Source organism: Hemiscyllium ocellatum, chromosome 3 (genome assembly GCF_020745735.1).
Source record: "Hemiscyllium ocellatum isolate sHemOce1 chromosome 3, sHemOce1.pat.X.cur, whole genome shotgun sequence".
Classification (NCBI taxonomy): domain Eukaryota; kingdom Metazoa; phylum Chordata; class Chondrichthyes; order Orectolobiformes; family Hemiscylliidae; genus Hemiscyllium; species Hemiscyllium ocellatum.
The window spans coordinates 50,312,546-50,326,062 of NC_083403.1; the positions used below are offsets into that span (position 1 = coordinate 50,312,546).

Here is a 13,517-nt window from a genome sequence, read left to right on the forward strand (position 1 = left end):
AGTGGACGGAGAGCCAGGACAGGGCACGAAAAAGGCTTGGCAAATAGGATTAGGGAGAACCCAAAGGCATTTTACACGTGTGAGGAATAACAGAATGATCAGGGAGAAGATAGGGCCAATCAAGGATAGTGTAGGGAAGTTGTGCGTGGAGTCTGAGCAGATAGGGGAAGCCCTGAATGAGTATCTTGCTTCAGTTTTCTCTCAGGAAAAGGACTTTGTTGTGAATGAGACCTTTGAGGAGCTAGGATACTGGCTTGATCAGATCAAGATTGATAAAGTTGATGCGCTGTAAATTTTGGAAAACATTAAGATTGATAAGTCCCCAGGGCCAGACCAGATTTATCCTAGGCTGCTCCGGGAAGCAAGAAAGGAGGTTGCCAAGTCGCTGGCAAAGATCTCTGCCTCCTCACTCTCCACGAGTGTCGTACCAGAGGATTGGAAGGAGGCGAATGTTGTTCCTCTTTTCAAGGGTAATAGGGAAATCCCTGGCAATTACAGACCAGTCAGTCTTACGTCTGTGGTCAGCAAAGTTTTGGAAAGAATTCTGAGGCAGTCAGGATGGCTTTGTGAGGGGCAGGTCATGCCTCTCAAATCTTCGAGGAAGTGACAAGACAGGTCGACAAAGATCAAGCAGTAGATGTGGTGTAAATGGACTTCAGCAAGGCATTTGATAAGGATTCTCCATGGTAGGCTCATTCATAAAGTCAGGAAATATGGGATACAGGGAGATTTGGCTATTTTTATTCAGAACTGGTTGACTGACAGAAAGCAGAGAGTGGTTGTAGATGGAAAGTATTCTGCCTGGAGGTCAATATTGACTGGGGTCCCGCAGAGCTCTGTTCTTGGACCTCTGCTCTTCGTAGTTTTTATAAATGACTTGAATGAGGAAGTTGAGGGGTGGGTTAGTAAATTTGCAGATGACACAAAGGTTGGAGGCGTCGTTGATAGTATTGAGGGCTATTAAAGGCTGCAGCATGACAGACAGGATGCAGAGCTGGGCTGAGAAATGGCAAATGGAGTTCAACCTGGATAAATGCGAAGTGATGCATTTTGGAAGGTCGAACTGGAATGCTGAATATAGAATTAAAGACAGGATTCTTGATAGTGTGGAGGAACAGAGGGATCTGGGTGTACAAGTACATAGATACCTGAAAGTTGCCACCCAAATGGATAGGGTTGTTAAGAAAGCACATGGTGTTTTGGCTTTCATTAACAGGGGGATCGAGTTTAAGAGCCGCGAGGTTTTGCTACAGCTCTACAAGTTCCTGGTGAGACCACACTTGGAATATTGTATCCAGTTCTGGTGACCCTACTATAGAAAAGACACAGAATTTGGAGAGAGTGCAAAGAAGGTTTATCAGGATGCTGCCTAAACTGGAGGGCTTGCCTTATGAAGAAAGGTTGAAAAAGCTAGGACTTTTCTCTCTGGAGAGAAGGAGAGAAAGAGGAGACCTGATCGAGGTATACAATATAATGAGGGGAATATATAGAGTCAATAGCCAGAGACTTTTCCCCAGGACAGGATTAACAGGTACGAGGGGTCACAGTTTTAATATATTAGGGGAAAGGTATAAAGGAGACGTCAGAGGTAGGTTCTTTACGCAGATTTGTGAATGCATGGAGTGCGTTGCCAGCGGTGGTGGTGGAAGCAGAGTCATTAGGGACATTTAAGTGGCTGCTGGACAGGCACATGGATAGCAGGGAGTTGAGGGGTACGTAGGTTGTTATTATTTTTTACATTAGGATTATACCTCGGCACAACATCCTGGGCCAAAGGGCCTGTTCTGTGCTGTACTTTTCTATGTTCTATGTTCTAAAAAAACCCAAAGGACCAGGAACAACAGGAAAAAGAGCCTATAGCTCCAAGCAACCTCAAAAATACTCCAATTTTGTCAAATATTACTTCATTTTCGTAAATCTAGGTTGACTCAGCCTAATTTTCCCACTCTTTCCAAAGGTTCGGTTATTGTATCCTTTTCAAATAGATTCCAACATTTTCTTTTGCTATGGACATCAAGCTAACAGGTCAATAACTCTGTAATCTCCCTTTAAAATGTGGGGTTACATTTGCTATTGACCAGTCAGGAGGAACCTTTTTAAAATCTATAGAGTTACAAATGTTAAATACCAATGTATCCACCATCTCCCTTGCTACTTTCTTCAGCATTGATAAAGCTCATCTGTTTCAGATTTATCAACCCTCAATCCAGCTAATTTTCCCAGTACTAGCTCTTTACAAATACTAACTTGTTTTTGCTCTTCAGTTACACAAGTCCCTGGGTCCCCTAGTATTTGAGGGGTTTTCTGTATCTTCTTCCATGAAGACAAGTGCAAAGTAACTGTTTAGTTTCTCTGCCATCTCTCTGTTCTCCATTACAAATTCTCCTGACCCCACCTGTAATGGGGCCATATTTAATCCTTGCTAATCTTTTTCCTTTCATCAATACCTTTACACTCTGGTTTTGTAGCAGACTCTTCAACAGACATGGGCTGCTTAACTGATGCTGTTGGAGGGGAGACAGGAAGCTGTTTATCTGCATTTTCTTCATCTTGTAGTCTTTCTTTCTCTTGATCCTTTTTCTCACACTCAGAAGTTTTGACTGGGCCAACATTTCCTGGAGAAGGTAGTTGCAGGTTTAATGAACTCTTTACTGAGTCAGGTGGCAGATCAAAAGGTTTCTCATTCACTGCAGAAGTTGATACTTTTGTTGATGATCTATTTAAAAAAGTACAATAGAGTAAAAACAAAGGAAGTCATAAAGACAGAGACAAAGTAATTAAAAATTAAGTTTCCCTTATATATTCTTCATTCAGGTTTCATTTCAAACTATGGAATAAATACATCAAATCACAATTTCAGAAGTTTACAGTTCTATGCATTTCTAGAAGTTTACATTTCTAGAACAAGATGTCTGCCTTACCGGACTGTGGATGGCACTGGTGACTTATGTTTCACGATTAAAGGAGAATTTGACTTTTTCACTGTTGCATTCGCGGTTAAAGCTACAAGTGCATTCTTCTCCCTTTCATTTTCTCTCTCTTTTTCTTTTTTGTCAACCTAGGACGAGTCCAGTCCAAATTCATTTTATTACTACCAATGTGATGACGCTCAAAAAAAAAATACTGGAATACGTAATCTATCAATCCACATACTTTGTATAATACTTCAGTTCATGACGACCAATACATCTCCAGGACTTTCAACTTTAATGATTCGTTTTCTGGAACAATTTTACACTTTCAATCTTTCTAGTCTACTACACTTCGTTTCAAACCCAACCCCAATAGAGATGCAAAAAATAACATGGTAACAAACATTCACTAACAAAATACTTTTGACAGATTACAACTATCAAAAGCCCAAGGTTGATTTCTAATTGGGTTGTGATGATCCCAGGTGACATTAATATAGTGAGCAACTAAAATCCCAGACTGAAATCTGGTTTTATTGTTCTTTTACTGAAATACAAACATGCAATGATACAGATTCAGTTTCAAAAATAAAACAGAAGTTTATTATGCAAAGGAAGTAAATATATTTCCCAAACAATGTGGTATCAGGAGTAGCAAATTTCCAACAGGAGCATGTGTTTAAGTCCAAGAAAGGAAGCACTGGGTTCTTGGGCATGAGATGCACCAAGTATATTACTTAATAAGTGAGGGAACATTTATGGGACAGTGATCATTTAACCAAAAAAGTTTAGGATAACAGATTGACCAATACCATTTTCCAAGTAAGGATAAATCAATGGGCAAGAACACAGACTGGAATTATAGGAAAGACATAGCTGAACAACTTTCAAAGAGGAGATGGTTTGCGTGCAGGTGAAGTATATTCTCTCAAAAGAGGGAAGGTGGGATAAACAAAACTAGAGCTCCCTGTAGGACAAAGACAACAGAAATTCAGTTAAGAAAAGAGAAATGGTGCTTAGCCAAGCCAAATACTAAGCCTTGGATAGTGTACTGGTTGAAGTAGGAATAAACAGGGTTTTTTCCTGAATGGCAGGCAGCAACTAGTGGAATACCGTAAAGATCAGTTTTGGATCCCAACTCTTCACAATACATATTAATGATTTAAGAGATGTTTCATGCTACATCTGAACTGGTCCTATAAAATGGGTTCTTGTAGTTTAGTAATAGTAAAAGTAGTAGTGTCCCAACTTCTGAGCCAGGAGGCCTGGCCACAAGCCCCACTTTCTCCAGGGTCATGTAATAATAAATCTGCATGGGCTTATTTGAAAATATCTAACCATAGCACCTCCACTGCTGGCAGTGTACGATCCAATTTTAGGGATCTTGCGGTAGTGGTACTGCCCGTGCCCCAGGGCTAGAACTGCTCCAGGGCTGTGTCATAATATCTGAGCAAGAATGGCCTCTTGTGGTTCCGTTGGAGTTTCACTACCTTGGAGCTGGGGTCTGGGTTCAAGCCCCACTTGACATGCATCATATCTCTGAACAGAGCTGGTTAGAAAATATCTACAATTCTGTAAATAGATTACATAAGGAGATATAACTATGAAATAAGAGCTCGAATTGCAGTGATAGTGGCTCTGAATCTTAAGAAACGTGAAAATATGACTGTGTAAGGCTATGATGAATTGGGAAAATGTTTCAGTGAGGATTGACAGTGGATACGCAATGTCAAACATTCTTAGAACAAATGGGTGACCTGAAAAGGTTGTTTCTTCCTATCTGATGAAAGTGTGCAAAGAGAACATTGACCAAACCATGGTTTAAATGCAAAATTATAGATAGCATTAGATTGAAAAAAGCATACTGAGGACATGTTACTAAGGGGAGGTCCAAGGGATTGATTACGAAGGGAAAAAAGGTATGCAGGTAAACTTGCAGGGAACATAAAAACTAAGGGTTGCTTTGGGTATGCAAAGAAAAAAAGATTGGTGGAAACTAATGTATGTCCCTTAGTCAGAAACAAAGAACAAAGAAATGGCTTACGAACTAAATTCATTGTCTAAGACCAAGGCAAAAACCATATGATATAGGAACAGAATTAGGTTATTCGACCCATTGAGTCTGCTCCACCATTCGATCATGGCTGATCGGTTTCTCAGCTCCGTGCTCCTGCCTTTTCCCTGCAACCCTCTATTTCCTTACTAATCAAAAACATATCGCTGTCTTAAATACAACCAATGATTGGTCTCCACAGCCTTCTGCGGCAATGAGTTGCACAGATTCACCACCCTCTTGCTGAAGAAAATCATCTCTGTTTTAAAGGGTTGCCTCGTCATTCTAAGCTGTGCCCCGAGTTCCTAGTCTCTCCTCCTCGTGGAAATATCTTCTCCATCTTCACTTTATCTCGGCTTCTCAGTATTCTGCAAGTTTCAATAAGATTCATCCCTCATCCTTCCAAACTCCAAGTACAGACCCAGAGTTCTCAACTGCTCCTCATATGACAAGCCCATCATTCCTGGGATCACTCTTGCAGACCTCTCAGGTCCTTTCCCAAGGCCAGCAAAATCTTTCTTTGATAAGAGACTCAAAATTACTCAATGTTCTAAATATGGCCTGACCAAAGCCTCCTTCCTGACTGCCAACTGAACCTGTATGCTATCCTTAACAGAAGCCTAAATTCAGACTCCCATGCCTCTTTTTGTTTTAGATTTCCAAACCCTTTCCCAACTTAGAAAATAGTCTATAACTCTATTCTTCCTCAAAGTGCATAACTTCACATTTGCTCACATCGTGTTCCATCTGCCAATTCTAGCCTGTCCAAGTCCTCTAGCAGTGTCCCCACTTCATCAACACTACCTATCCCCCTGCCAATCTCTTACCTGGAAACTTAGTAACAGCCCTCATCAATTGCTTTGTCCAATTCGTTAATAAGTAAGCATGAATAGTTGTGGGCTCAACATGGACCCCGATGGAATTCCATCAGTCATGCACTGCCACCCTTTATCTCCACACTCTGCTGCTGCCAATCAGCCAATCCTCTATCCATGCCATTAACATCTAACACTACGGGCTTTTATTTAGCAGCCTCCTGTGCGGCATTTTGTCAAAGGCCTTTTGTAAATCCAAACAGATCATGCTGAATTGTTCTCCTTTGCCTAATATGCTTGTTACCTACTCAGAGAATTCGGACAGATTTTTCAAGCATTACCTGTCCTTGACGAAACCATGCCGATTCTGCCCTATTTTAACTATGCACTTCCAAGTACACCATAATTTAATCCTTAACAATGGACTCTAACATCGGAGGTCAGGCTAAGTGGTTAATAATTTCCCATCTTCTGCCTCCTTCCCTTCTTAAACGGGGTATTACATTAGCATAAAGGAGGACACAAAAGATATAATGGAAATGAAAGGGAACACAGGGTTTAGTCAGTGGGTGAAACTGAAACAATCTGTATTTGTAGAGAAATGGTGTTGGAGAAACTGTTGGGATTGAAGGCTGATAAGTCTCCAGGGCTTGTTAATCTACCTTCCAGAATATTTGATGAAGTGACCAGAGAAATATTGGATGCATTATCCAAGATCTTCAGGCACATTTCCTACAGATTGAAGGGTAGCTAATGTAATCCACTATTTAAAAGAAGAGACAAAGTGATTCTGACATTAGTGGGGAGTATGCTAGGGTTTATTTTCATGGATTTTAAAGCAGAACACTTTCAAAACAGCAGTAGAATCAGACAGTCAGCATGGGATTTATAAAAGAGAAATCATACTTGCCAAATCTACTAGAATGCTTTAAGGATGTAACTGGCAGAATTGATTCAGGGCAGCCAATGGATGTGGTTTATTTAGACTTTCAGAAGGCTTTTGACAAAGTCTCACACAAGAGATGAACGAGTAAAATTAAAGTGTGTGGGATTAGGGATAATGTATTGAGATAGATAGAAAATTGGCTAGTAAACAGGAAATGGTAGTAACAAATGGGTCACTTTCATAAATGGCGGGCAATGACTAGTAGTGCTGCAAGAATCAGTACTAAGACCCCAGCAATTCATAGTATGTGTTAATGACTTAGATGAGGGAACTAAATTGAATATCTCAAAACTTTCAAACACCACAAAGCTGGGTTGGTGAGTTGAAAGGAGAATGCAGAGATGTTGCAGTGTTATTTGGATAGGCTGAGTGAGTGGGCAAATGCATGGCAGATGCAGTAGAATGCGGATAAAGGAGAGGTTATCCACTTTGGTAGCAAAAATAATGTGGCAGATTATTCTTCGAATGGCTGTACATTGGGAGAGGAGAATGTTCAGTAAGACCTGGATGTTGTGATGCACCAGTCAGAGGTGGAGCAGGCAATAAAGGTGGCATACTATACTTTAGCCTTCATAGTGAGAGGATTTGAGTATAGGAACAAAGGAGTCTTGCTGCAACTATATAGGTTATTAGCAAGGCTGTACTTGAAACAGTGTGCAGCTTTGGTCTCCTTATCTGAGACAGGATATTCTGGCTATAGAGAGAGAGTATAGCAAAGATTATCAAATTGATGCACGGGATGGCAGGACTGACACGAGAGGTTGAATCAGTTAGGATTTTATTGACTAGGACCTAAGAAAAATAAGGGTGAGATCACATAGAAACCTGTAAAATTCTAACAGGATTAGACAGGTTAGATGCAGGAAGCATGTTCCTCATGGCAGAGGGAGTCCAGAACTTGGGGTTTTAATTTAAACATAATGGGTAAACCTGCAAAAGTGGGAAGAGAAGCTATTGCAAATGATTTTCTTATCTCATCATAGTCAATGAATAAGGTGACTGGAGTTCCATCTGAGTGGACAACAGTGAAGTAGTAATGGAAGAAGATGGTGTGATCAACCATGCCAATTGCTGCAGACAGGCTGAGAAAGGAAGGAATCGTGTATTTTTAGCACAGTCACAAAATTTATCATTCTTCACTAAGAAACTTTTCAGTACTATGACAGGAGTAGAAACCTTATTGAAGATTACGACTTGAGTTACAGAAAAGACTGACATAAATTTGAAAGATGGCAATACTTCAAGGACTGAGGAAACAAAGGCTTATGATGATGCAATAGTCTGCAAGGGCTGAGGGGCCAAGCTGTTTACTTCGGAGGTGAGGAGTGAGACAGATTTACCAAGGTTGATACTTGGAGAGAACTATTGATAAACAATTAACAAGGGAGCTTGGAAGCAAGTTGGCCTGAGGGAGCAGATGGTGTCTCTCATGGACAATGATAAATCATTCATGACTAAGGTAATTAAAGGTACAGGTTTTGCAGTATGCATAGATAATACAGGAAAGCACAGTATTAGTAAGAATGTAGTGTGTTACTTTGTTTGAGAAAAAGTAAAAAGATGCCTTGCTCAACTAAAGACTATGATGTGATTTCAGAAATTTTCCTTAAGTACATAATAGCACTGAACATTTTCTCCACTATACAGGGTTTTACAGTTCAGGTCATTGACCACTAGATTCTGTCACTATTGAAAGTTATACTTAACAAGCTTAACTGGACTCTAAAAATTTTAGTAAATGGGAAAAGCAAGAGAAGGCATTTTAAATTATTCGTTTCTACATATCAGATTACCTTTCACAAGTCCAGTTAATAATGAATGCTGATTGCTTCATCACAAATTTCAAAACCAATTTTCAAACCAAATTAACTTACTGTAACATTTTGGCACAAACTTCATTTTATTCTTTGATTGTGTTTTAAGGATTTAGTGATTCTTTGCTCCCACAGAATTGAACACTTGTACAAATGCAATGGGCTCAGTGGTCAGCACTGTTACCTCACAGGAACCAGTGTTCCATTCCAACCTCAGGCGATTGACTGTGTGGAGTTTGCATGTTCGCCCCATGTTTGTGTGGCTTTCACTGGGTCCTCTCGTTTCCTCCCAAAGTCCAAAGATGTGGAAGTTAGGAGGACTGGGCATGCTAAATTGCCCAGAGTTCAGAGATCTGTAAGTTAGGTGCATTAGCCATGGGAAATGTAGGGTTAGAGGGATAGGGTAGGGTATGGGTCTGGGTGTGAATCTCTTCAGGAGGGTCAGTGCGGACTGCTTTGGCTGAATGGCCAGTTTCCACACTGTGGGGATTGTATGACTATAAAGAAACAAAAATTACTTAACAAGAAATAGTTAAATTATGGAAAGAGTCACAATATAGCAATACAGCCACTTACCTTTGGATGATAAGGGGATTTCTTCTGTCCACTGACATCAGGTATGCCAACTACGAACCTTGACCAGTCAGACGTCCTATTGTGAAGATTCTTACAAGTTGGTGGGGCAATAGAGCTGGCAGATACTGAACGAGGACAAATTGGGATAACTGCAGTATCATGAGAAGTGCACAAAAGAAGAAGAAAAAAAGAGAAAGGAGGAGAAGAAAAGACAGGTGGTATTAGCTTGAAAGAAATGCAAAGAAGAGAGAGCTACCAAAACCATTTCTGTCTATCCTATAAGGGATATGAAAACCGACATATTGTCCAAGGGATGAACTGAAAAGGTGGTTCAACTTTGAACTGAAACAAGCGAATGTATTGAAATGGCACAAGTAAAGACTCTTCTACCAAGCATCCTAACTAAATTATTTAATTTTGACAACTTTGGCAAAGGGGCCTTCCTCTACACATCCACCCCCACCAGGATGTTCTTAGCGCTCTCCACCTCTTCCTGGAACAAAGGACTGAACCACACCCACCCATCATTCCCCTCTGCCTTGCTGAGCTTGTTCTCATTGTTTTAAACTACTCTCATTTTCTTCAGGTCAGAAGAGTGGTCAAGGGTACCTGAAAAGGCCCTAATTATCCCTATCTCTGTGGGGTACATAGAACATCCTTGTTTCAGTCCTATGCCACCCTCCACCCACAACTCTTCCTCCGACATACCAATATCATTGGTGCTGCTTCCTTCTCTCATCTGGAATTGGAAATATTTATCAATTTCACTTCCAATTTCCACCCTACTCTCATGTTCACCTGGTCCATTGACTCCTCCTTTCCTTGACCTCTGTTTCTATTAAGTTGAGAAGATTTGTAGCTCAGGTTGAGATTCTGGATATAAGTTTGCTCGCTGAGCTGAAAGGTTCGTTTTCAGACATGTGTCACCATATTAGGTAACATCTTCAGTGAGCCCCCGGATGAAGCACTGGTGGTGTAGCCTGCTTTCTATTTGGGTTTGGGTTTCCTTGGGTTGGTGATGTCATTCCTGTGGCTAGTTGATGTGCAAGAATTATAACAAACACTACATTGGACAAACAGGCAGAAAACTAGCCACCAACTAGCCACAAAACGGCATGACCCTGTCTCACCAATTTCCTTACATACGGATGAGGAAAGACACCACTTCAACTGGGACAACATATTCATCCTAGGACAAGACAAACAAAGACACGCATAAATTCCTAGAAGCATGGCATTCCAACCAGAACTAACAAGCACATCAACTTGGATCCCATTTACCACCCCCTGAGAAAAAGAACAAGAAACGATGTCACTTCAGGAAATGATATCACCCCACCCAAGGAAACCCAAATATATAAACAAAGCAGGCTACACCAACAGTGCCTCATCCAGAGGCTCAACAAAGATGTTACTTAGTATGGTGATGAAATGTTTGAAAATGAACATTCCAACTCTGCAAGCAAACCTATATCCATAATCTGTTTCTATTTCTGAGGATAGACTGGCCACTATAAACCCACCGACTCCTAGTTACCTCGATTATACATCCTTGCACCCCGTATCCTGTAAAACCTCTATTTCATTCTCCCAGTTCTTCCGTCACATATGTTCCAACGATGCCAAATTCGACAAGGCAGCGTCCAAAATGTCCACCTGCTTCCTAAACTGAGGATTTCCTAACATTGTAGTTGACAGGGCCCTCAGTGGGGTCAGACGGATTTTCTGCTGTTCAGCCTCACCCCCTCTTTTTCCTCCCACAACAACGATAAGATCCCCTTTCCATCCAATTAGCTATTTCAGGTATCTTCAGCTCGATGCCACCACCAGAAACACATTCCCTTTCCCTCCTTGGCCAGCCTTCTGCAAGGATCACTCCCTTTAATATACCCTGGCCCAAGGCACCTCCTCCTTCAACTGCAGAAGGTTGAACGCCTGCTTATTTACTTCCTCACTCCTCAGTATCCAAGGGCCAACACACCTTCAGGCGAAGCAGCACTTTAACTTCACTCAATCTACTTTACTGCATTTGCTGATCAATGTGATCTCCTCTACAGAGGGCAAACAAAGCATAGATTAGGTGACCACTTCACTGAACACATGTTCTGTCCATATATTAAAAAAAAGACCCAATCTTCCAGTTGCCAACCACTTCACCTCGTTCCCTGGCCAACATCTCAAGCTTGCTGCAGTGTCCAGCAAAGCTCAGCACAAGCTGGAAGAACAACTAAATTTTGGCTTGGGAATTCCACTAACTTCTGAGTTCAATGTCAAGTTCAACAATTTTAGAACTTGAGCAGGCTTTCGCAACCCCCACACTCCAGGAATCCTGATGAAGGGCTCCTGCTCCTCGAATGCTGCCTGACCTGCTGTGCTTTTCCAGCACCACTCTAATCTCCGGTATCTGCAGTCCTCACTTCTGCCTATGCTTCTGGTAAAACAGGATGACTCTGACAACTTATTCCTAATTGAGTCAGAAGTAGCTGACAGTGTTCCCCAATACTGACAAGTAAAACAATTATTTTCACTGTTATTTCTTTTACAAAATCTCAATGTACGATTACGTGCATCTATATAGCATCAGTAAAATCAAAATCACATTAGGATTCAGTTGTCGTCAATTGGTTAAAAATGCATATTTGACTAGAGTCCTTTTGCATTTCTCCAAACAAACCAGAGTATCAAACTGCCAACAGTAATGGTTTTGGTATTAAAGTGCAACTATAAAACATACATCAAGAAAACTACACTTGTCCATAGAGACAAAGCAACAGATTATGAACAGCTGATTGGTTGAAACACAATGAAGTATTTGCATTGTTTTACATTACATCCATTCAACTAAAAACACTACAAAGAGAGCAGACATCAAAAACTAGCAGCACAGTATAATAGAAAAGATTATTAGAAAAGATCAATAGGACAGATTTCACTTCAAATAAAGGACAACAGGAAAATAGTATGCAAGGCAATTAATTGAAATAAGCTTCAAAATTGAAGTGCATCATTCCAAACAAAATACTTTGAAAATTATTTCATTTTACTGTAATAGTCATCATCTTCCCATAACCTAACTTGCAACATACAAAGCAGTCAACTTGCATCACTGCCATATTTTAAAACCAATTGTGGTGGCGGTGGCAGCCCAGATTTTAATTAATACAAATACCTTATTGGTACAAAAGGAAGTTTTACAGCTGAAAACATTTAATAGCTGATGCGTTTACAAGCAGCTTTAAGATGTTTTGTAGGCAAATTTGTTTAAAATGGATGCAGGTTGGCTGGTATCTTATTTGTCACCATGGCTTTAACTTTTATTCAGAGACTTTATTAGTTTTAAATTTAAATCCAATTTTTTTCCTATAGAAATGTACAGCATGGAAATAGACCCTTCGGTCCAACAAGTCCATGCCAACCAGATATCCCAACCCAATCTAGTCCCGCCTGCCAGCACCCAGCCCATATCCCTCCAAACCTTTCCTATTCATATACCCATCCAAAAGCCTTTTAAAATGTTGCAATTGTATCAGCCTCCACCATTAATTCGGAGTATTTCAGAGGCAGATATACAATTTCAGCTAAACAAGACTGAGTAAACAAATTAAAAAAGCAGAATCAATCAACAGTAATTTAGAACTACAACATTGTACACGATAAATAGGATTGACCACACCCATACTAGTTATCTGTCTTCAACATCCACTCTCTTCCATTGCTCAAATGCCATCTTCTTCTACACTATTTAAATTGATGCATGGAAACCGAAGCGTGAGACTTCCCAGCTCAGCAAACCTTAATCACGGCCACCAATTTTATAAACCAGAATTGAATAAGCATAAGAGTTGCACTGATAAATCTGTCAATACTTTTGAATCAAGGAATCTCGCAAACTAGACTTGAATTACACATTTGCAAGGTTTATATTCTGCATTACTGGAATTACTTCTGATAATTTTGGTATTCACAAAGCACATACAAATAGTAATGTAAATGTTTTTCCAGTTTGGTTGGCTTATTATAGAACTAATTCCTTTTTGTAATAATTTTTAAAAGTATTAATTCATGGGATGTGGGTGTTGACAGCTAGGCCATGATTTATTGCCTATTCTTAAATGCTCTTGTGATGGAGGGTAATTGTGAGCTGCCTTTTTGAACCACCACAGTGCATGTGCACTGTAGGTACTCTTAACAAGTTCTAGAATTTTGACCAAATGACAAATGACAAAAGTAACAATATGGTTCTCAGATAGGATAAAATGTGGCTCAGAGGGGAATTTGCAGGTGATGGTGTTCTTTGTATCGATTGCCTTTATCCTTCTAGGTGCTAGATGGTACATATTTGGAAGGCACTACTGAAGAAGCATTAGGTGAATTGTGGCAGTGAAGTGGATGATATACACT

The 13,517-nt window shown here is 40.3% G+C and overlaps 1 protein-coding gene across 5 annotated transcripts in view; it reads right to left on the reverse strand.

Moving 5' to 3' along the window:
* Positions 1-13,517, reverse strand: part of map7b (microtubule-associated protein 7b) — a 142,308-nt gene that overhangs the window by 24,898 nt on the left and 103,893 nt on the right. For all 5 annotated transcript variants that reach the window (XM_060849904.1, XM_060849918.1, XM_060849888.1 and 2 more), the window contains 3 exons: positions 9,117-9,241; positions 2,922-3,058; positions 2,448-2,716 (listed from right to left, as the gene is read on the reverse strand). In XM_060849904.1, the coding sequence (XP_060705887.1) occupies positions 2,448-2,716; positions 2,922-3,058; positions 9,117-9,241 (531 nt within the window). The remainder of the gene's footprint in view (positions 1-2,447; positions 2,717-2,921; positions 3,059-9,116; positions 9,242-13,517) is intronic.